At 45.0% G+C, this 24,457-nt stretch overlaps 1 protein-coding gene across 1 annotated transcript; it reads left to right on the top strand.

Moving 5' to 3' along the window:
- The first annotated feature begins 44 nt into the window (after positions 1-44).
- On the top strand, positions 45-22,573 carry onecut3a (one cut homeobox 3a). Its single transcript, XM_086047093.1, has 2 exons — positions 45-1,374; positions 19,091-22,573. Exons 1-2 carry the CDS (start codon positions 315-317, stop codon positions 19,381-19,383), a joined length of 1,353 nt encoding a protein of 450 aa, XP_085903219.1. The 5' UTR covers positions 45-314; the 3' UTR covers positions 19,384-22,573.
- Positions 22,574-24,457: the final 1,884 nt, after the last annotated feature.

Here is a 24,457-nt window from a genome sequence, read left to right as displayed (position 1 = left end):
AGAGAAAGAGAGAGACGACGATGTGAACGAGAGAGCGAGCGAGAGAGGTGAGAGAAGAGGAAAGCGAGCAGAGATTGGCGCCACAAGGAGAGAGAGGACCATGCTGGATTGACTGCAGACAAGCAACCGCAATCAATGGCTCGGCTTTGAAATCGTTCACAATTTATCGGCAAGGAAAGGAGAGGAGCGAGGAGAGGAGAGGAGACCAGAGAGAGCGCGTGTGCGTGCGTGCGTCCGTCCGTCCGTCCGAGCGGGGTGGAATTAAAGATCTCCCTCTCCTCCCCCCCCCCCCCTCTTTATTTCCTCCCCCAAACATGGAGCTTACAATGGAGAACATTGGCAACCTGCACGGCGTGGCTCACAGCCACCAAAGCGGGGACCTCATGAGCTCCCCCCACCACGCGCGGCAGCCGTCGTCGGCGTCGCACCGGAACTTGGTGTCATCCCACGGCCGCTCGGCCATGGTGTCCAGCATGGCCTCCATCCTGGAGGGCGCGGGCGACTACCGCGCCGACCACGCGCTCTCCGGGCCCTTGCACCCGGCCATGAGCATGTCGTGCGACTCGGGCGGCATGAGCCTGAGCAGCACCTACACCACCCTGACGCCGTTGCAGCACCTGCCGCCCATCTCCACCGTGTCGGAGAAGTTCCACCACCCGCACCCGCACCCGCACGCCCACCACCACCACCCGGCGCACCAGCGGCTGGCGGCGGGCAACGTGAGCGGCAGCTTCACGCTCATGCGGGACGACCGCAGCCTGGCCTCCATGAGCAACCTGTACGGCCACTACCCCAAGGACATGTCCGGCATGGGCCAGTCGCTGTCCCCGCTCTCCAACGGCCTCGGACCCTTGCACGGCTCCCAGCAGTCCCTCGGCGCCTACGGGCCCGGAGCTCACCTCTCCAACGACAAGATGCTCTCGGCGGGCGGATTCGACTCTCACGCCGCCATGCTGTCCAGGGGCGAGGAGCACCTGGCGCGGGGGCTCGGCGGCCACGGCGCCGGCCTCATGACGTCCCTCAACGGCATCCACCACCACAGCCACCCGCACTCTCAGGCCAACGGCTCCATGTTGTCAGAGCGGGAGCGGCAGACGGTGGTGGGCGGCGCGCAGGGGGGCGGCTCCGGCCAGGTGGAGGAGATCAACACCAAGGAGGTGGCGCAGCGAATAACGGCCGAGCTCAAGCGCTACAGCATCCCGCAGGCCATCTTCGCCCAGAGGATCTTGTGCCGCTCGCAGGGCACCCTGTCCGACCTGCTGCGGAACCCTAAACCGTGGAGTAAACTCAAGTCGGGGCGCGAGACCTTCCGGAGGATGTGGAAGTGGCTGCAGGAGCCCGAATTCCAGCGGATGTCGGCGCTGAGGCTTGCAGGTGAGTGACGAGGCGGCCCCACTTGGACAGCGGCGGCTTCCCTACCGGATCAATCCAAAGTCAATGTGGCGAGACTGTCGATGGCAGTCAAACGGACATTACTCCGAGTTATTAGTCGATGCTATCGAGTCAAACTTGGTTGCATGGGGAGTTAAATGTTGGCCTTCGGTGTGATTGACGCTGCCGAGGGGAGAGCCGTTTCGCGCAATTGAGCACCTCTTTTTTTCCCCCTCATTCCCCAAACGCGCAACTCACAAAATGGTCACAAATCGGACTAGAAACAAACTCGCTTCATCACCCCAAATCAAATAAATGCATCTTTGCAAACAAGGATGGCCTAGAAGCGATGAAGATGGCGGGGGGGGGGGGGGGGGCTGAGAGTGGGTGCGTGACCTCCCGTGGATCGATACTTCAGGTCCAGGCGTCCCCTTTCAGAGTGGCGCTCTGATAAATGATCGATTTAGATCGAGGCAGACAAAAACAGATGCGGCGCATTCTCTTCAAAAACGACGAACCGTTTTGCAGGAAAACCCCCCTCGAACGCTCCTCTGTTGTTGCTGTTATTGTGTTTTTGTTTTTCTCCTCTCAATCATTCTCGTCGATGAAGAGGACTTCAATAAAACACTCGAGCTGAGCTTAAAAGCTCCCAACGACGCCTCTTTGCTGTAAAAGGCCCGCGAGACGTCAATCAGCTCCCCTTGTTTTTTTTTTTGTGCCTCGTATTTCAAGGCAACACTTCAATTAAGGCAGGCTATAGTGGCATATTTTAGTTCCAGTCGATGCCTTATTGAAAAGCACTTAATTGGCATGTAAATTGTTCCTCGGCGCGTTTTTTTTTTTTTTTTTTTCCGTCCGGGGTTTCTGGTAAATAAAGATTTAAACGCCGCCCCGCAATTGTCTCTTTAAGTGCCACCGCAGTTAAAGCTAATTGGGCTGTGCGGGCTTTTATATCTTCAACACTCTGTACCGGGATAAAAGCCGCCAATATCCGTCGAGGGGGTGAAGACAAGGTGGTGCTGAGGTGTGCGTAAATCTATTAGCTTTAACGAAAGAAAGAAAAGTTTTCATGCGTTCGATTTACCAAAACGCACCCTTTTGTCTACACGGGCTTGGTTTGGTGAATTGTGAGTAAACTCGAGCCAAAATGGCGCTCGTATAGGGACAAAATGACAAGTGGCCTGCATGTAAATGCGCAGGAGAATTGTTTTACTGATTGCATTTAAAATTACCATTATCCCGCGTGCACGTGTGGGCCGTGTGTTCGTGTTGAGGGGGGGGGGGGGGTGTACGGGGGGGGTAGGTGGATGCACTATGCTGAAAGTGAGGCTCGCTGGGCCACATCAATCAATAACTTCAAATTACTATTCCAAATTCATCACAGTCGCACAAATCAATGCAAGCTGCCCTGCTTAGCTAATGCGAAAATGCCACTGTCTGTACATGCATGCGCGCGCACACACACACACACACACACACGCGAATACTGTGTGTGCAGACGTGGCCCGTTTTAGGGCGACTGTGTATGCCCTTCACGCCTAATGGGGCAAACACCCGGAGGCTCCAATGTAGACCTCATGCATAAAAAAAAAAATAAAAAAATTAAAAAAAAAACCATATTAAATTAAGGTCCAATTTTTTAATATTTGATTCACGAATGAAAAGCAGTTTTGATGTAAACAAGACACTGCCGGCACGGAGGAGACGTTTAAAGACGGCGTTAACGCGGAAAACAATTCGTCTTTTGCATCTGTGTTGAATTCCACACTCCATCTCAATGTATTTGGTCGGATCAATACGGGCCGGATCGATAAGGATAGCCAGTGCATCTATCAATTATCCCGCCTCAGCACTCTCTCCCATTGGTCTTTGCAGGAGAATGAGAGGGGTGGAAGGGGGTGGGGGATGAGGAAGGGGGTGGGGGATGTAGTAAAAGGACAGCTGCTATTAAAAAAAAAAAAAAAAAAAAAAAAAAAAAAAAGCAATTTCTCTGTTAGTGTTGTCACAGTGTTTCATTTGTTCCAAATGTGTCTTTTTATGGGTCTCCTTTAACTTAGATTTTCAGGAAATATCACCAGGAGTGTCATTTATTTTAAAAAGATGTTTGCAGTTAAGAAGCTCTACAATTGCCTCCATTTGTTCTTTAGAGGCGTTATTTATCAATGGTGGGGCAATTTTAAAAACAAATAAAAGCACATGTAAGCCACAAATGCTCATAATATATCATTTGCTCAGTCATTGCATCACTTTTTAAAAAAATATATATATTTATACAATTAGTATGTTTGGGAAAATGTATAAACAGTTCCCTTGGCGTCTTTTTAAAAAAAAAAAAAAAAAAAGGGGCTACAGAAGTTCACATTGTAATGGAAACTAGCCTCCATTTGCTGTAAATCACAATTGCGGGCCTAATATTAAACAGTGGTTCAACTATTGCATCATTTTTTTCCCGTTTAGGAGAGGAAGGTTAACTCGAGTTAACTTCCTAAATTTAGGGTTGGGAACCAAAATGGGAAATAACCTAACCTAATACAACCACATCCAATCCACAAATGGTCATAGTAAACATTTGCTACTTTGGGTAAGGAACCAAAATTGGTGTCCTTTGGTTGTTATATACAGAAAAGTTGAGATAAAAAGTCTACACACCCCTGCTCAAATGCAATGGTTTTGTGGGATTAAAAAAAAAAAAAAAAAAAATTGGAGACCAAGACAAATAGTTCTGAAACTTTTTCCATGTAACCTATAAAGTGCGACTCAACTGAATTAAAAAAAAAACTTTTTATGAATAAATAAACTGAGAAAATGTAGTTGCACAAGTGTGCACACCCATGTATAACTGGCATCGGGAATTAACCAATCACATTCAAACTCATGCTGAATGCCAGTCAGCACGCACCTGCCACCATTTCAATTGCTTGACCGAATCACGTGCAGAAGTTCTAGTGGGCTGTTTTTGCTTTCTAGCAGAAGCTTGAACGTTTTGCGCCAACACAGACTGCATGTGGAGCAATACAATGCATCTTTACCCGTATAGCGCTTTCGCAACAGCTGCATCTGTGCTTCAAAATGTGGACGATAATACAACAAAAGATATCACATAAAACACTGACAATCACAAGTTCATGATTCCAACAAGCTAGTCTAAGGTTCGAGTTCAAGCTGAAGAAAAACAAACCGAAAACATGATGATGTCATCACCACCACCACCAACAACAACAAAGTGTCCCAAACACAAAGGCAAATGGTTCAATTATGATTATTTATCTTGGTCTCGTTTTTTTTGTTTTGTTTTTTTAAGATCACACAAACCTGGCATTTGAACAGGGGGTGTGCAGACTTTTTCTCACTAACTTATCAGGGACCTGCCACACAATTTTTATGACTGAACCCACAAATGCGCATCATCATTTGTTCATTTTTGTTTCCTACATTAACAACCAAAACATCTGAATCCCTTCCTACATACCTCTTCCGTATTATTGCCTCGCTTTCATTTCCCTGTTGCATTATTTTAATTCCTCTACTCAACACACGTACATTCTTGGCAATAAACCTCCACACAAAAAAAAAAAATAGCACAGTTGGCTCATTTGCATATGAATAGCTGAGGCACGTTCCAAGGGTGCTTAGGTCAGGACCCGCTGGACGGAAAAAAAAAAAAAAAAAAAAAAAAAAAAAAAGGTTTCAAGGAGGGGCGGTGGGCATTATTTAGGAGAAGAATGAGGGCCGCCTTTATTCAGTGAACTACACGCCGGCACACTTATGCACACACACCGGCAATTAAAAGTCGCCGGCAAGTGTTGCATTTATGTGATCTATTAAAAGCGTTACAGTCTAGTAACTTGATTTTACAACCTTTTAGAAGGAGAGTAGCTTGAGTCGCTGACGCTGTCCGCGGTGCTGAACCGCACGCCCCCCCCCCTGCGTTTTTGCCCTTCGGTTTGAGGACAGTTCAAGGTGGTGAACTCTCGCCGCCTCGACGCGCGGTTAATCGCATTCTTGTAGGCCCTAAACACAATTATTTCATCCAACAGCTCCCAGCCACGGATCAATAGCACAATCCACATTGGTGTCGATCACAACGTGGATCCGAGTAGACCCAAACTGAGCTGATCACAAAATAAACAATCAGCACTTCTTCTTTTGGAGCCGTTACAAGGCACGGGTTCTGATTGGATATAAGGTGTTCATTTAATATGATTGATGCAAAAAAAAAAAAAAAAAAAAAGTCTCGGAATAAATCCGAATGCAAGCTGGCGAGATGATCGATCGCTCCCCCATTAATAATTGATGGTGGTGGGGAGGCACGGGAGTAAACAGCGCGGCTGCGGTTTGGGAGCCCCGTCGTTGGTTAGGCGCTCACCCGGCGAGCCGACGTGTGATGTAAGTGGCGAGAGAAGAGGCGCCTCGTGTACAAATGTTCAAAGTCTCTTGCGGGAGAGTCGGGGCGCTCGTTTTACCGCGGGTCAAACCCCCGCGGCTGTTTCACGTTTCATGTGACGAGCTCGGCCATGGAAGTCGCGGATGGATTTGGACTCCAAATTGGGGAGGGATCTTTATTTGGTGGAGAAAATTGGACAGGAAACAAATACACCATTGTAGCTTTTTGGAGTAGTGAGGATGGAAACACTTTGGGCTCTTAGTTTATGTTTGGGGAAAAGGGTAACGGTATAAAAACATCACCGTGGAGTCTCAAAATGAGCCAAGTGTCGAAATCAGGGCTACAGTAGGAGTCAATCAACGAGGGCGGGGAACCAAATCGGGTTCCAAATGGGCACGTTTTTAGTGAGTCTCTATTTGAAGTGTGCATTTCCCCCGTAAAAATCGTTTCGATACGTATCCCCGTAAATGGGTTGGATGGATTCCATTCGCTTCGATTCAGTCAGATTAGCGTTCGATTTAAGAGGGTATGATCCAATTAGGTTCTTGTTTCTGAATGCATTCGGCAGTACGGTAAACTAGAGGGTGACATTTTTCGGGAATCCCCGAGGGATTCCCATGGGATGGGAGTCAACTTTACATTCGATCACGGGATTGGGACGGTACAGGATACAAAGTTGACGGGGGCAGAATTATCCAGTAGAAAAAAAAACAAAAAAAAAAAACAATGAGCAGCCATTTTTAATGTCGCTTACCTGCAAAATGGGAGTGCGACAGGAGTGGGGGTCATTTTACTAGAGACGGGATGGGGGTAAATTTATTTTATTTTTTTTACTATGGTCTGGGACTGGATTATTTTCTGTGGGAGTGGGATGGGACAGGAGTGAAAATCCGAATACCGCCCATCCGATGTGCTCTGGCACCAAATCTGTCAGCGCCCCTAAACTTCTAATCCCGGGATCGCCCCTGGTGGAATTGTTTAACGCGAGCAGCAGGGCCACTCACGATTGAGATTCATCGCATTCGCTAGCTAAAGAAGTTGACCGCAACATCAGCTAGGCTATTTGTTACGCGGCATTCCATGTTTAATTGTAAAGATATACAGTTAGCAGTGGTATCTCAATGTGCGAGTTGTTTGAGATTCCAGCTGTCCCTCGTCCGATTTTTGGTTTTGAGGTGGTCAGCAAACTTGACAAGTTTGGCAGATTGGGAACACTTCTTCAATGAAGAGGCTGAGTGCTTGTGCTTGCCTCAAGCGATTTATTGCTACTCCTATAGTTGAGGTTTACTGGAGAAAAAAAAAAAAAAAGACAGACTAGCATGTTTTGTATGTCATGAAATCATGATGCTCAAGCTGTTTGTGTTCTATTTTTTTATGTTATTACCGCATGTTTTTTAAAGTACAATACTGTTGAGTGCTTTTTGTCTCATTAAATATAACGGCATTTACATTTATTACAGCGGAAATGATGACTCGAGATACGGAATGAATGTCACAGAGCAAATTGTCTTCATAAGTAAAGGCATCGCCGTACATGTTAAAGATGTTCTTTGCCTACATTTTTAAAACTGATGGGTCAAAAATAACCCAATTTTGGTCCAAAATTAGACCAACCCGCTACTTGGGTCAATTTGACCCAACTTTCTGAATTATTTTTGACAAAACCCAATTTTTTGTACAAAACAACCCGGAAATTTGCTAAAGTTAGTTCAAATTGTATGTAGAGGGTCAGTCCATTTGTTAACCATAACAGTTTTTTTGGGGGACCCGGCAGTTTTAAGGGTGCAAATCAAAGAAAATTAAAAAAAACGTTATTCTTAAATGTCACTGCTAAAAAATACACTTCCAATTAAGTATTGGCAAAACTTGTCATTCTTGTTAAGCAGGGTTGTCTGCATTTGTTGAATGTGTTTGTTAAAGTAACTAAGCAAAAAGTAAGTAAGTCAAAATATTGCCACGATTATTATGGACAATTAGTCAAATGCCCTCTGCAATTATGAAATAGCGTTTTTTTTTTGGTAATGTGCTAGTTCCTATTTTTTTCGTCCCCTCAAAAGCGTGATGGACAGAACGTGTGTGTATTTCGAGTTTTGAATTGGACTGCCATGGTCGTAGCAGGCAAAGCGGACGTGCACGCGCACGTGGGCTTCCTGCATGTGCTCCCTCGGTGCGGATGCTTGTGAGCAAGCTTGCGGCCACACATTGTTAGTTAGAAGGCCGATGTGGCCAGCCCTGAATATGTATCGATTTCCATTCCCCGACCTCTGCTTTCCATCCCTGGAGTCGAGCCACGCAACTTCCCCCCCCCCCTCCCCCTCCCCAATTCCCTCTTACTCCCACCCACCCATGCACATCACGCAGACACCATTTCTACATGAACCGCGCCGGCCGTTCAGAACACAGCAGTGTCAGGACGTGACGCCAAACGGAATTGCCACACTGCCAGTAACCGCCCCCCCCCCCCCCCCGCGCGCCTTCTTCTTCCAAAGTTCACGAGCATTTAACTTCTTCTTCGTTATGCATCCCACGCTGCTCTTATGGGGTCGTGCGTATTATTCAAAACTAATGCGATTCTAATAGAAAGTCAAATTGGTGTGCAGCCGAGTCGCGCTCACTCGCTCCCACGTGCTCGCTCCAATTCGCACTGGGGGGGCGGGGTGGGGGAGGTGGGGGGGGGCGCAGCCGCCGCGCATGCACGGACAATTTACAAATGCAACGGAGGAGGTCTGGACTCTGTACAGTCTCCCATACCGTCTCTTTTATTTCACATGATCAATTCCTACGCCCCCCCCACCACATCACCACCAAACCCGCCCCCTCCCCCCTCGCCGAAGCGGATCGATAGGAGAGAATGACCTTTAAATCAAATTGCTGCCAGAGTCGACTGAATGCACGCGGATAGCATCAAAAGGGTTAATGCCTGCACACGCGCACATGCACGCACGCATTTCCCAGGCAAATAAATATACACAAAGGAGACGAGATAACCATAATTCAATCTGCTTATTCGTCCTCGTGGCGCATGTGTGGTGTGTGTGTGCGAAAAAACGAAAACAAAACAAAAAACAAATGGTGCCTTTTGACCCAGGGCGCCCAATCAGCATCTCAGTCCAAAGAACGCGCATGCATGCAGGAAAAGGTAAGGGGGGGGGGGGGGGGTTGTGCAATGGAGGGTCTGTTGTGCAAGTCTGAGATAGCGCCGAATTCTTCAGCTGTGTGGAAACATATGATAACCCCGTGAAAATATTAAATAGTTGCGTCTACGGGTACAGTTTTGCGGCTGCGCGAAAAAAGGGGTGAAAGTCAAGGAGATTTGGCGCAAAAACTACATTGCGTGGCGTATCGTGGAGAAAACCTCCCCTAAAATTTAAAAATTATTGTGGTGGTCGAGGGCAGTGGTGTCGTGACAAAACGTGCATGTAAATAAGGCACCGAAAATATTAGAAACAGCTCGTTAAGCATTTAAAAAAAAAAAATCAAAGCAGGATATTTTTTTTGAATCCAGCACTTGTAATTTGGATGCTTTTTGTTGTACCTCATTTTGTGGCCGGTGTGTGTGTGTTGTCTGCTTATCTGGCACACTGACAGGCCACATCGTTTATTAAAGGGCCGATAATGGCTTGCTTAATAGAACAAGAGGATCCAATCCAATTGAGCAGTGCCAGCTTTCGAAAGACAATTTCAGATGGTATTAACTGTGGAAATCTCCATACAAGATTTCGCGTTTGTGCGTATGCGTGCGTGCACGTGTGTGTGTGTGTAGTGTTTCATTTCAACCCTTCCACATGTTGCCACACATTCTCTTTAGCATTTAAACACACAATTCGGGTCTAAGCAATTATATCATACATAAGAAACATTTCCAATCCAAATATAAATAAATATACAAATATTGTTTGATTATTGTTCCCATTCACCACGCTTGCACTTCAAAGAAAAAAAAAAAACATTTTGAAGCATTAAAATGAAGTTGAAATTTTGCAATTTGGAGTTTACGCGTTTATTATTTATTTTGTCCTTGCCAGCTTTGTTTTCATAAAACAGACACAAACGACACACACGCACGCGCACACACACACACAGGCAACAAAAAGAGCAAAACGAGTGTGAAATCAATTGATAAGCGAATTGATGTCCGTGCTAACACTCTGCATCATGTTATTAAAATAGAACAAGTAACCAGTGTTTTTGTTCTTCGTTTTTCCCGTCTGCTTTCTGATCATCGATTTATTTAATTGAATTATATTCACTGCCTGCATGCGCGCTCCTTTTGGAGACAAATCAAAATTGATCAATCATTGTCATTTCTTTAAACATTTGCGCACGTTCTCTATATTAAAAAAAAATGAGACGAATTTGGGTTTGTGAGATTATATATTTTTGTTTAATTTTTCTATTTGATTACAAATAGAAACGGGTCACCGCGTGGATACAATTGAGCGTTTCCGTGCAATTCTACATTTATCCAGTTTAATTAACTGAGCGTAATTTGCTTTGACATGACAGTTTTCACATTTAAAAAGAAAATATTGCATGGTGCAAACTCACACATTTGGAGCAATACAGGCAAATGCATCCGTGCGTCAACTTTTATCCACACTTGATTCATTTCCGGATAGAACTTTGACCCATCATTCACATCATGTGACCATTTTGTTCCAAGTGTGAACGTGCAGTGCGCTTCAACCAGACCGCAGATCACGCGCAGCTGCTTTAAGAAACGAAGTGGACCGAATCAATGTTTAATCTCACATAAGACGGGAGTTGGAAACGAATGCCTGCAAGATGTGCAATTAAAGCGGCGCTAATAATCATAATCATCGCGCTTCTTAAAAACCAGACTCCCTCAAAACGCTCGAGTGCATTTAATTACTCGGGCGCCGATTGCGCTGCTCATTATAGTGCAAGGACCACAGATCTCGAAGCTACAAAGAACATATAGGACGCACACGCACACACACACACACCTGGGCACTGTTCCTAATATTCTGGCGACCTTATTTGGTGGAGAGGAGTTGGAGGAGTGATGCCTTGCAGGAGGGCCAAGCAACAAATTGTGTCCCGTTATCAGTGCATTAACGCCAATTCGCACTCATTACACGCGGCCGCTATTGAGCTGCGAGGATTTTTCTTGGCCCGCCTTTTTGGCCTGCAGCCTGTCTGACACGCACACAAACGCAACTCACTCACTCTCTCCTTCTCACACACACACACACACACTCCCATTCGCGGAATTGACGAGGCAAAACTTGGGAGTATGGTTTTTAAATGAAGATAAAATGCGGAAAAGCATGCGAATAGGTGGGGGTTTCCGCGGAAAACGGGGGAAAGGTCAAAAGAAATCAAAGTGAATGAAGGGTATATGCTAATACCGAACTGCTAATATGTGGTATGGGGTGCCCCGAGATACGAGTTTAATTCATTCCGTGACCTTGTATCACAAATGATCATTTACCGTTGAAATGAATGGGAATGCCAATAAAACATTCCAGCAACTCTAAAACAACTATACAACAAAACATCTATTCAGGGAAATAGGGACCGGGTTGACCCACAAACTGAGAAAATCAGAACTGGTAGCCCATTATGAATGCATTACATTTTTTTCATTTTCTTTTTTTTTTTTTACCAAAGGGGGAAAAAAAATCAGTATCCTTTTAACCCCATAAATTCTTTAAAACATGTTGATAAACCTCTAATAAGCATTTTCCACATACAACAGGGGTTGGCGCCCTCAAAAATAAAAATGGGGGGAGAAAATGTTAAGAAAAAAAAAAATCTACAAATGGGTGATTTTTTTTTTTACAAGAAAAATTGCACTCAGCAGTGTCATACTGTATAAAAACTACTACCACTAGCTAATGCAAAACACGAATGCTAATGCTAGTGCAAAACACTAGTGTCCCTAATGTTTTGTCTATCCTTCTTCTATCGCGAGTTTATTGTGTTGGATTAGCGCCAGCAACTGCTTCTCTCATTCCACTGCAAGGACACCAATTTGCATCGATGGTGGCTGCTTGTTGTGAAGTTTTCTGCCGCCATCTAGCGGTAAAGCGCGCTCATACCTTTGTATTGTTGTGTAAAGTGCTCGTGAGGGTAGATCATGGACTAGAATTCGATATTCTCCAAGTGGCTCCCTCAGGTGGTACGCAAAAGCATCATTGCCAAAAGACTGTTCAGTAATGTCGCGCTTTTAAGTTAAATACAACTGAACAGCTCGCCTACGACGCATTCGAAAAATGAGTTGCCGTTGATCCGGTATGTAAGATATCATCGCTATGTTGCCAAGTATGTTGTATAGTGAATTTTGGGTTACAATGAGGGTCACAGTAAACATTTTTTCCCCAGATGACGTCAATGTGCGCATGCGCAGTATGGCTTGTTGACATGGTAATGTAAAAGAATCACCACCCGTAAGTAAAGATCAGTTGTATTCAACTTTAAATTCAATACAATTGCATCTCATATTTTTACAGCTGTTTGTTTTTGAACATTTCGTTTGGCGCCATTTGAATGCAACTTCTATGCAATGAATTTTGACTGGAATATAATTGAGGCTATTTTGTTCCTGAATGTTCCATTGCATAATGCCACCGTACGCAATCATGACATTTCTCGGGAATAAAACTGCTACTTTGCGTAAAAGGTTTTGAGAACCACTGCACTACTGTAAATGTTTTTTTTTTTTTCCCAGATGACAATTAAGGATGTACACGTGCGCAGTATGACTTGTTGGCAGATTTTTCGTTCCATATGCGGTGATTTTCCACCATTTGCTGGCCCCTCATGAATCTCCACCCACTCCTCCTCCGGGCCATAATTAATTGGACCAAGTGAATTTTACACACGAATTATTCACGAATCCATCGATCGATTATTGAACAGCCATGTGCCTTCCTCTTAACCTCGCTCGGTTTGTCGCTGGGAAGAGGAATATTCACGCCATGGTCGCGGCGTGGGGGATACTGGGGCTAAAATTCTAAGCAATATTATCAGCAGTATCGTTTGAAGGAGATTCCGCCAAGACTCCATCGCTCTCGCTGCTTATTTCCCCACGCGTGATGTCGTGTTATAAAAGTAAATGTATTCTGCAAAAACATGTCGCCCGAGGGATAAGCCGCCGTCTCTGACAAGTCCCCCCGGAGCCGAGGGAGCAGCGGGGAGCATTGCAAGGCCGCAAATGCGCGCTCTCGTCCCGGCTGCTTCTTTGTGTACGTCCGCCCCCTCTGTTCGGCGGTGCCCACTGGAGCTCTAAAAGCTGCAATGATCGATTTTTTTTTTTTTCCCCCACCACCACCCACCCCCTTTTCTACGCCGAGCTTGGTTCAGTAATCAGGGCCCCCTTCCTCGTCGGATCGATCGATATTGATTAGTAAATCCAGCGCCTGTAGCAAAGGCAGCGCACCGTGGCGCCCCCCCCCCTCCCCCTGTTGCAAGAGCAGGGCCGCTGCGAGAGCGACACTGGCCGGCCGGATGAAAGGGCGAGCGGCAAGCCGGGGACCACCGGGCACGAACGTTGCCACTCATGAAAAACTAAATACAATACGCTACGGCACATGCACGCACGTTACACGTACGCGTGTATTGTACATACACAAATAGATTGCATGCTAATCCATACACACGAATACATGTCGTTCTCACGAAACAATAAAATGGCCAAAATAGGCATATTCGACTTGATGTCAAGCATTTTTCATAACACAAAAATACACACATACACATATACTGTATATACACACACACATATACTCTGTGTATATATATATATATATATATATATATATATATATATATATATATATATATACATACATACATATACACACACATATACTGTGTGTATATATATATACACACACACACATGTACTGTGTGTATATATATATATATATATACACACATACATATATATATATATATATAAATACATACATATATGCACACACATATATATATACACATATATCTATATACATACATACACATATATATACATATATATATACACACACACATATGTATATATGCGTCTGTTTTAATTAAAAAAAAGTATTTATATAGTATTTAATTATCGCAATACGTATTGGATAGCAATCCAAGTATCAGGGTCCGACAAAACTGCCAATCGTCCAGCCCTAATATATATATATATATATATATATATATATATATATATATATATATATATATATATATGTGTGTGTTTTGTTTTTAGATTTGCAGGGTTACTAAATGATTGCAAGGGCCCCATTTGGTCCACGAGCCACAGTTTAGCCACTGCTGATTTATATTTTGGCAAAGCCTAAATGAATTGTCTTTTAAATAGATTGGATAATTTTACTCCAGTAAGCCAATGTGCTCTTGCATGCATAAAACCTGTTCAGACAACTTTTTACATACAGCGCATGCTGTAAGTGCGTGCGCGTTCGCATGCATACCTGATATGGTTGGCTGGAGCAACGAGAAAGATGTCCTCGGGTCAACTCGAAACTGCTTCATCTAAATATTGAAAAGGATGTAAATTCACATTGATAATATTGGCAGCGCATGAATGTTATTGAGAGCAGGCAGGGTGCAAGGAAAGTAGAAAAAGTCATCAATGACTATCACACATTTTTGTCATCTTATACAACTGGAAAAATATATACAAATATTAGAAAACACAACATCTTTGTGTGTAAAAAGTGCATCAATATGCCTTTTTCTGTCCCCGAAAAAATGGAGGCTCTGTGCGCGAGTTCCCAATAGTCACCTGACTGAAGTTCCACTTGGTGACAGTGTGAATGTGTCTTGTCAATAGATTTGGTGAAGCAGCATGTGGCTCATTAACCAAGATTTTTAATGAACCATAAACAATTGTATATTTGGCATTATGAAGTAGTTCGGGTGTTAAAGGGAAAGTCAACCCCAACATATTTTTTTTTTCAAGAATATGTTCTATGCAAGTCCACTAGTCGAAATACGGCATTGTGATTAATATTGCGTTTGTGGAATAAGAGCTAATCCACCCGTTTTTAGCCATCTCAGGGGGCGGCCATTTTGTCACTTCTGTCGACTGAAAATGACATCACAACTACTCAGGGCTCACGGAACGACCAATCGCCGCTGACCTGTTTCCTGAAGCTGAGCCGTGATTGGTCGTTACCTGAGCCCTGAGTAGTTGTGATGTCATTTTCAGTCGAGAGAAACGACAAAATGGCCGCCCCCAGAGTTGCCTAAAAAGGGGGGCATTTTGCTGCTTCATTTATATTCCACAAACGCAATATTAATCAGAATGCTGTGTTTCAACTAGTGGGCCTGCTGGAGAGTACATATTCTTGAACAAAAACATGTTTGGGTTGATTTTCACTTTAAGTATAAGTGGGACAACCGAAGACCTTGCGTATACTGCGTTCTATTTGCATTTATTTGCTCTGTTCAATCTCTCCTCTTTCTTGCAAGATTTACAATAGAAAGGTGCTTTACATCAGTAATACATGAATGCCAACAGTACAAGTGATTTTTTTTTTTAACAATTAAAAAAAAAAAAAGGCTAACCATAACATTCGATTCCCATGTGAATAAATCCAGTTTCTTTTTCGCCCTTGTTCAGTGATGCATCATCGGCGTTTTGTTTTCCTTCCAGTATGTTGCGCAATCGCTGTCTCACGGTGCCTTCGCTCTCGCGGGTTTTCCCCGTGATCGATTCCCACCTCGAGTACAAAGTTGTTGATATAAGACTTAGAAAGGAATTCGCCGATCCATCCATCGTAATGAGGTGCCTTGTCGTTACTTGCAAAGTTGTTTGAAGTGCTGTCGAAATGCAATGATGATGTTGCGGTCAGAGTATTTCTCATTATGGACAAGGATTGCTTCGACAACGTGACACAAATGCAGCAGTTTGGAGGTATTTAAAAAAATAAATAAAATAAAAAAATGGATTATTGCGGTTGTAGACAGAAGTGTCAAACTGCGCTGCTCTTCTATATACTACCTGTGGATTTAATAACACAGGATCATCGAAAACAAGTAAAAGAAGTATAATAAGACCATATACAGGCAGCAAATCATAAAACGTCAGCGCACAAATTGGCCATTTAATTAGGTCACCCATTAATCTGCACACTTCAGTGACGTCTGCATTTGCAAACAATCTCGTTTCGGCAAGATTAGCAAACATGTGCCAGAGCTAATCAAATTCTGGAGGAAAAATTAAGTAAGTGGCAGAATAATGGAAAAAGTGAGCAAATTCAGAATTAAGACTAACAACGGAGTCATGACTTCCTGCCCCGCCTGTACATGCGTAATTGGGGTACAGTACTGCGCTGTAATTCCACTTTTGACCACTAGATGGCGGCACACTTATTCAGTTTGAGGTGGTGTACATTTTAAACAAAACTGGAAGTTCTGCATTTTCAGCACAGCCTGTTTTTTGGTTGAAAATTACTATCTGTTGTAGTCTTGCTTTTTAAAGTGGAAAATAACGCAAACATATTTTTTTTTTCAAGAATATTTTCCCAGCAGGCGCACAAGTTGAAACAAGGCGTTCTGATAAATATTGCATTTGTGGTACAAGAGTTAATCCACTCGTTTTTAGCCATCTCAGGCGGCGGCCATTTTGACACTTCTGTCAACTGAAAATGACATCATTGACCCTCAGGGCTCAGGTAACGCGATTGGTCGTTACGAAGGCGGGGATTACCTCTCTCCTATTTTTCTATCGCATGAACATGGCATTTGACCAGGGGTGTGTAGACTTTTTGCAGCTCAATTCAGAGGTGAAAACATTCCGAATAGCTTTCAGTTCCTTTGTTGATCCCCAAAAGAAAAAAAAAAAAAAAATCAAGTTACACCAGTACACGATAAAGCAGCACACAGCAGATTGTTTAAAAACACAACAAAAAGTGTGCAATCTCTTTTTTGTTTGTTTTGGGAATTCGGTGCGGCCGCACACCACTATAAAGCAACAACAAAAAGTCAAATAGCACTCAATTCAAACGGAAAGGTAGATTTGACGCCAGGGTTCAGGGGGCACCTAATCAAGTGGTCCTCGAGTCCTGCACATATAAATACGTAGCTGCGGTGTCGATGTGAAACGTGAATATTATGACGGCTGGGCCTGTGTGCAGGTTAGACGTCTGTAGTAAACAGATTGGACTGCAACGGCTGATCAATGGGCTCTGTTCCACTGTAATTAGACACACAGCGCCACTGCTTGACTCCAGCCGCTTCAGCACAATCGCAACCCCCCCCCCTCCCCAAAAACAGACACACCACCCAGTGTACAAGTTGAACAAATTTCCGTCTTCCCGCACACCAGGGTGATGGAAGGCGACGCTCAACAATGACAATGACGGTGGGCGGCAGGTGGAGCTGCCCCCCCCCCCCCCTTGCCCCCCTCCCCACGCCGATGTCATTTTTGTCCTTCCCTCCGTTTTATCCGGGACAGCAGGGAAGCCGAGATGGGGCGCGCAGCCCGTTTAGGCGGGCTTCGATCCCTCGGTCGGTGGGGGACTGCTGGTGGCGCCTTAACATGCCCGCTCAACAACTCCTACACCTGTCTGCCCCCCGCCCCCTGCCCCAAATTACCCACAATGCACCACTCTATAAACTATTAATCCCTGCCTTCTCTGCTCTCTGCCTCGACTGGTGAGCGTCAAACCAAAAATGTTTGGAAATGTGCTCCGCGTACGGGAAGAGGAGCCGGTCTCAAGTGTTTGTGTTCAGGGGGCGGGGGTGGAAGGTTGGGTTATAAATACCCTCTCAGAGCCCAGTCGAGTGGGCTCCAGTGGGCTCCGTTTGAAGTAGCAGACTGTAGACCTGCTCGGGGTGGGTAGCGGGGGATAGCCTGACCCCAGTCCCAGCAGAGGCACCAACGCCCCCCCCCACACACACACACCGCCCTCCATTCCACCGCCGGTTCCTACAGCAAAGTCGGTCAATATCTTGCTTTTCTCCACCGTTGGCCAGCCCCTCTTTGTCCCCCCCCCCCGCCCTCCCCGCCCTCCCTTCGTCTCTCCTTGGCTGAAAAACACACTTAATCTCCACCGTCCACTTTCTCCGCACAATCTTTTCTTAGCCCCTCAGTTTGAAGCGCAAAATGCTTACTTTTGTGCAAGGCTCACCTCACTCGGGTCCCCCGTCGTGACACAAACTGCATTAATATTGAATCAAACAGGAGCAGCGGGAGTCTACACAACGCCCCCCCCCCCAGCCCCGCCCCCCACCCCTGTTCCCCGCTGCCCCCTCCCACCGCAGGCTGGCCCCCTGTCTGCACTCGGCAGGATGGAAGGAATATTCCCAGTGGGCAGGGCACATGGATTTGCTTTAAATCAACTTTTATAGACGATAAGAGCGAAGAAGCTCTTCTGGCCGGTGTATGGACTACTTTACGAGCGCTGCCACCGAGCAGCAAAAGTTTGGGATGCCATTTGATGGCAGGGAGCAGCACAATTTGGTTGAGGAGACATCCGAGGGCCTTTTCACAATTCCTTCATATCAGAGATGATTTTTTCAGGGCCGATACCGATTATTAGTAGTCAAGGGGGCCGATAAACCGATATTTGGAGCCGATATTCATTTTCAGTCAAAAGGAAAATATTGGCATCAAAATCGCAAGAAAAATGTACTCTTAACTTTGTTGCAACGTCTTTAAGCATGTTTATTGAACAATGTTTCAGGTTTGCGTAATGTTGATTTTTCAAAAAATTATTATGACAAGAATTTTTCGACAATGTACATCTCTGTTATAAAATTCAAACAAAAAGTTCAGGGAGCGCCCGGGGTTGTCAGCATGTCTTAAAAAGTTCAATGAAAACTTAATAGCTCCATGTAGTTTTCCACAGTAAATGAAGTCCTCCAAAATTTCAAAATGAGAGAAATGTTAAACTTTCACATCTTCCCTTTTGATTTCCACAGTTTTAAATTGATTTATCATCGGCCAGCAGAGTTTTAAAAAAGGCCGATGCCGATATTCGTCAAAACGCCAAATATCGGTGCCGATAATCGGCCCGGCCGATAATGGGTCTATCCCTATTCCTGATGATTGACCTGAGTTGCTCTTTTTTCAGGGTGGATTAATTATTGCGCAAAAGGTTTATGAATCCAAAATTCTGAAGGATTTGACACTCTAGTTACAATAATTGGTGTATGAAGGGATTCTTGGAAAAATGTCACCCCACCCCTTTGACGATAAGCTTGGACAGCTCGCCTTACATTTCCTTCTACCGCTCGCCGACTTGATCCGAGCGTTCCGTTGAGCCACTTTTGCATACTTACCTTGCTTTGTGTTCTTTCCCCTCTCTGCCTCCCACTTTCACCCCCATCCCTCCCACTGCTGCCATCCACGCCAAGCCTGCAAGCGCAAAGAACAGGAGCAACACAAAGACCGCAACAGCGCGCCCAAGAAGCAGCGGCTGGTCTTCACCGACCTGCAGCGCCGCACGCTCATCGCCATCTTCAAGGAGAACAAGCGGCCGTCCAAGGAAATGCAGATCACCATCTCCCAGCAGCTCGGCCTGGAGCTCAGCACCGTCAGCAACTTCTTCATGAACGCGCGGCGCCGCTGCGTGGACCGCTGGCACGACGACCACGGCGCCAGCCCCGGCCAGCCGGGCACCTCCGCCACCACCTTCTCCAAGGCCTGAGAGGAGGAAGAGGAGGAAGAGGAGGGCCCGGGTGAGCAGGCGTAGCAAACTGGCATCGAGAACCCCCCCCCCCACACACACACACACACCCCCGCCCCCGTGTCTATGAAAATCCTCCCTGGCCTGGACCCTCCGAATACGTCCTCTGCCCCCTGACCCCAGAAAGAAAAAAAAATCCTTTGTGCCATGCAATCATCTTTTTGTCAGTCAAAAATGTCAAGCTCTAAATGAGGAGGGAGGGGGGGGGGGGTTGCTGAGGTCAGGTCCACTCTGTATTACTCACACAAGGACAATCATTGATTCCGAGTCTTTTTTCGAAAGGAAATCATCCTTAGGGCATCTAAGTAAAGAGACACCAAAGATTTTTTCTTTCTGTTGTTGGACGGTATTGGGCACAACCGACGTAGCCGTTGACCCGGACTTTTTTTTTTTTTTTCCCCCCCCTCTCTCTCCCGATTAACCACACGTCACCCCTCGACGGAAGAACGGCAATAAATCCGACACGACAGCACATCGCCTTACTATCCGAGCCCGACGCCGCACACACAAGGCCGTCGTACTCTTCCCCCCCCCCCCCCCAAAAAAACCCAACATCTAGGCCTTGCGCTTCTCTCGCCTCGACAGTACCACCCCGACCTCTCATCGCTCGGCCGAAGGTATTCCCCGACGGCCGGCCATCTCACAAAGCAGCTCCGCCTGATCACACGGCCAACTAATGAATTGAAAAAAAAAAAAAATGAATCGATGCAGACAGAGCGAGCGGGGCCTCGACCTCTCCCTCAAGGTGAAAATTAAGATGCTCGGCGGCAGGTCTTGCAGGCCCAGGTCTATATTTTTTTGCACAGATGTTGGAGGGCCTGCCGTTGTAAAGCCCGAGCTCAGAGTTCTTTGACCACAACCGGGGGAGAGGCCTGGCGACACGTCTGAGACCAGCTCTTTGTTCCGCCGGGGGTTGTTGTTTTTTTTTTTTTTTTTTTTTTTCTTCCCCTCCTCTGATCGATACGCCGGAAGCGACAAAAACACGCTCGGGCATCCGTCGGGCTTCTATAGGGAGAGTAAAAATGAGCACCCAGTGGAGATGGCGACACAAAAGACCCCTAGAACAGCAGCACAGCTCGCCTGCACACAACTAGCAGAGCCACAGTGCGCCCTGCCGGCCAAAGCGGAGAGGAGAGAGGCACAAGGCGTTGATCAATAAGCAGCCGTCAGCCTATTGTTGCTCTTCAGCCAAAGCCGGAAAAGAGGGGGAGGGTTCAAACCCAACCGGAAAATTGCAGGGATCAAGCGAAGACGCAGAGAGCAAAAAAGTTGGAATAGCTTTACAAATGGAAAAAAAAAAATGAGGGAGGGGAAAGGTGCGACACACAAAAGGGGGTGCAGTGGCGTTTTACGATTTATTTTGGGAGGCTTCTCTTGTTCCATTCAAAAGAAGTATTTGGGCCACACTGAAAGGGGAAAATAATCATACCACAAACAAAGTCAAAATCGAAGAAAGTCGTCAAAGTCCACCGATTCCAACTTGCCACATCACAACAGATTGCTCCCTTCGTTTGCCCTCGGAAAATTACAACTTTTTTCTTGGGGCGTTCTGCTTTTTTTTTTTTCTCCTCCAATTTTCTTTGGGCTATTCGTGCAAACTGACTTTTTTCCAGTATAATTTTGTTAAAAAAACACCCTTTTTCCTGAACAATTCGACTTTCTAAAAATTCAGATTCCTTCCCAAAAAGGACTTTTTTCCCCAACATTCTATAAAAAGTTATTGGAAAAAGTTCTACTGCTGAAAAAAAGTTACTGAAAAAAATATTTTTATCAAATTACTTTCCAAAAATACAACTTAAAGAGGGCATTTAAAAAAAAAATCGCTCTCACATTTGAAACAACAGTCATTTTTGTCATAATTTGACAGCTGACAATTTAAAGGTGATCTGTGAAAAAAAACATCCATCTCCGCACCCATTATGTGCCTCTAATTTGAAAAAGAAACCAAGGAAAAAGAACCAATCAGAGACAAACGCCCTCTTTAATTCAAAAGAAAAAAGAAAAACTACACCAAACCCTTTTCCTCACTATTTTTCCTAAAAATAAAAAAAAAACCACATCCCTTCTTGTAAGATTACAACTCTTTTCATATTTAGTTTTTCCTTTCAGTGTGGTCCTCCCATTCTACTAGCATTGTTGGTTCCTTGCCATATCTCTAAACCGCGCACACACACACACACGAAGACACACAAAAGGGTCAGCTGTAGCCAACACTCAAGCTGTCAAAAATGCGACAAGAATTTTTGTGCCAATGCTTTACTGCCTTAATTCCAATCAGACAACACGGTAGTTGGCTCACACACACCGGCGACAGGAAGTGCGTGTGCGTCAAAGCAATCAACAATCAGCTGCGATTCTGTTTTTTTTTTTTTTTTTTTTGGGTTTTTCGAATTAGGATTGAAAGACAAACCTCAAACGACGACACGCGTGAGCCGCGCGTGTTGCAAATAGTCCAGAAAGTCGGTCACGGTTTGCTTTTCTACCTCCCCTTCACCCTTTCCTCTCTACAACGATGCGGGTATTCAATTAGTACCGTAGACACAAACTTTCTATTTCTTGTTACTATTGTGCTCTGTTGTGCATAAAGTGAGGCACCTTGTTGATGAATCAAAAAACAAAACAAAAAGGAAAAGTAGGACTTTCTCAAAGAGTGATGTGGCTATTGAAGGACTTTTTATTTTATTTTTATTTTTTTCTTCTTGCATTCAGTTGGACTCTAAGAAGACGTTTACCACAAGGAAAAGGAAACAGGGAGCTGTTGGACAAGAAAGGACTTTTTTTGGGGGGGCATCTTTATGTCAGAACCGTGGTACTTTTTTGGAGCCCTTCAACAGAAAGGGACAAAGACAAATGACCCTTCGAGGGGGAGGGGCGGGGGCTTGTGGGCGTGTTTTAAAGCTCGGGACTTTTCAGCGAATGGTCTTAAGATGCAACTGTAGCATTTCCAACAATGTAGTCAGAGTAGTGCAGAGCTTGGATACGGGAGTTGAACACACTTAACTTCACCTTGCTGTAAGCAGTGAGTTAAGGCCGCTACAAAAAAAAAAAAAGGACGAGCGACAAAGGTGGTACCAAAAAAAAAAAATTTAAAAACGGGGAGGGGGGGGTTGAATAAGCGCCGACTCAGCTCGAGTGTCTCGGGCTGACAAAAAAAATGTTTGTAGTGAGAAAAGCAATGATGGCTACCTCACTAAGCTGAGTGGTTTGTGAAACCGCCACGAATACCAAAGATACTGCAGCCTACCGCTCCCAAACTGCCCTGGGGGGGCACCCAAACACACACGCACACACACACGAACACACACGTTGGTAGTCACAGCGCAGTCGGACTGCAGTTGGCCACGTAGGAGGAGGTGGCCATCTTGCAGGACAGAGTTGAGTGCCTTTTCCCTTCAACCACGGGTGGGACTGCACTGGACACACAAACACACAACACACACACACACAGGAGGGTAGCATGACCGCCCCCCCCCACCCCACCGCTAAACAATGCGCCCATAATTGGATGGACAGTAAATGGGGAGGGGAAGTCGGGAGAGGGACACAGGCTGCGTCAGCATTTTCTCCCATATTGACTTTCCATCTTGATACTCTAGAATACAAGCACTTTATCATGTAGAAAGTCTATAAAACAATCTCGAGGCGCTATTTATTTCAATCGAAATCACACGTTAGCTCCTTCATGTCACACCTCTTTTGTGTTTTGAAGCTCCCGACCCGACCCCTCCCGCCCGGTGTGCCCCGCTGCCTTTTTTTTTTTTGTTTGTTTTTTCTTATTTTTTTTTTTTTTTTTTTTTTTTGATTTTGTTTGTTTTTGCCTCTCTCGCATCAGAGATATTTTTGTGTAACAGAGACAGAGGGAGGCAAAAAGGCAAAAGGTGCCGGGCGCCCGCAGGGCTTTTGTACTTGGTGTTATCTTAGCTCATCATTTCACTCCACTTCGTGCAAGCACAGAGGCTGCACTGTTAAAAGTGTGGAAGACTCACAAAAAAAAAACAACCTCTCCTCCCCCTTTTGACCTTGTCCATCCATCCCTGCGCCCTCCATCACCGACCCCCCCCCCCCCCCGGCGAGCGCTAAGAGCCGGTAGGCGTGTGTTTGACAATTAATTCTGAAATACCTCAAAAACCTTTCATGTAAACTTTATGTAATTTAAAAAAGTGAAAATAATACTGCTAATGATAAACGATGATTATGAAACTATGACACTATGATAGTTAGTTTTGGAACTTGTGACTTGAAGCTTTATACTGTTAGAAAAAAAAAAAAAAAAAAAAAAAAAAAAAAAGAATTTCTTTTGCTGATTTTCTCCTCGTACGTTTGCTGTTTTTGCTACGGCATGTACTTTGTTTTTCATAAAAGGAAAAGACACGGTGAATGTGCGGAATCTGCGGAGGGCCACAAAAGAGATGAGTAGAGAAGACAAGATGTTTTTTGTTCCGAGGCAGAAGATTGGAATGAAAAGAAACAAGATTGGGCATTTATAGACCCCTTCTCACATGGCGTCAGACCACTTGCGTGCGTCTTCCTGCTGTTCTCTTTCTTCACTTCTGCTGTCTGTCATCAATCATAAAAATAGCACAACGTAGTCACAAATTAGTTTGGTGGACGCTTTCTTCTTCTTTTTTTTTTGCAACAATGCTTTTTGGCAAAACAGTATGGAGGGTTGCGAATTTTGCAGAACCCCTGCCAAGGACTAACTGTTCATTTTGCTGTTGCCGTTGGGTTCTTGTTCTTGGGTGAGTTGAAGTTCAAAGAAACAAGACATGCTAGCAATTTATCAATCGGTTCATTTAACAGCCGAGAGCCTCAGTAGCAGTAGCAAGCCCAAACTGATCCTTAAAATTGAATAATGAACAAGAAGCATTGTTACAAAGAAATACTTCCTTACAATTGTGATGTGTTTCAGTCATTGAAATACTAAAAGGTATTTACAATAAGTCATTAAAAAAAAAAAAAGGCAAAATGTTCACTCCAACTCTCTCTAACAAGAGATAAGCTTACATTGTAAGCCTTAATTATAGGTACCACACCT

Source organism: Filicampus tigris, chromosome 12 (genome assembly GCF_054856515.1).
Source record: "Filicampus tigris isolate MCC_2025a chromosome 12, RoL_Ftig_1.0, whole genome shotgun sequence".
NCBI lineage: Eukaryota > Metazoa > Chordata > Actinopteri > Syngnathiformes > Syngnathidae > Filicampus > Filicampus tigris.
Note: the sequence above shows the minus strand (reverse complement) of the source record. Positions and strands in the feature narration are given on the sequence as shown.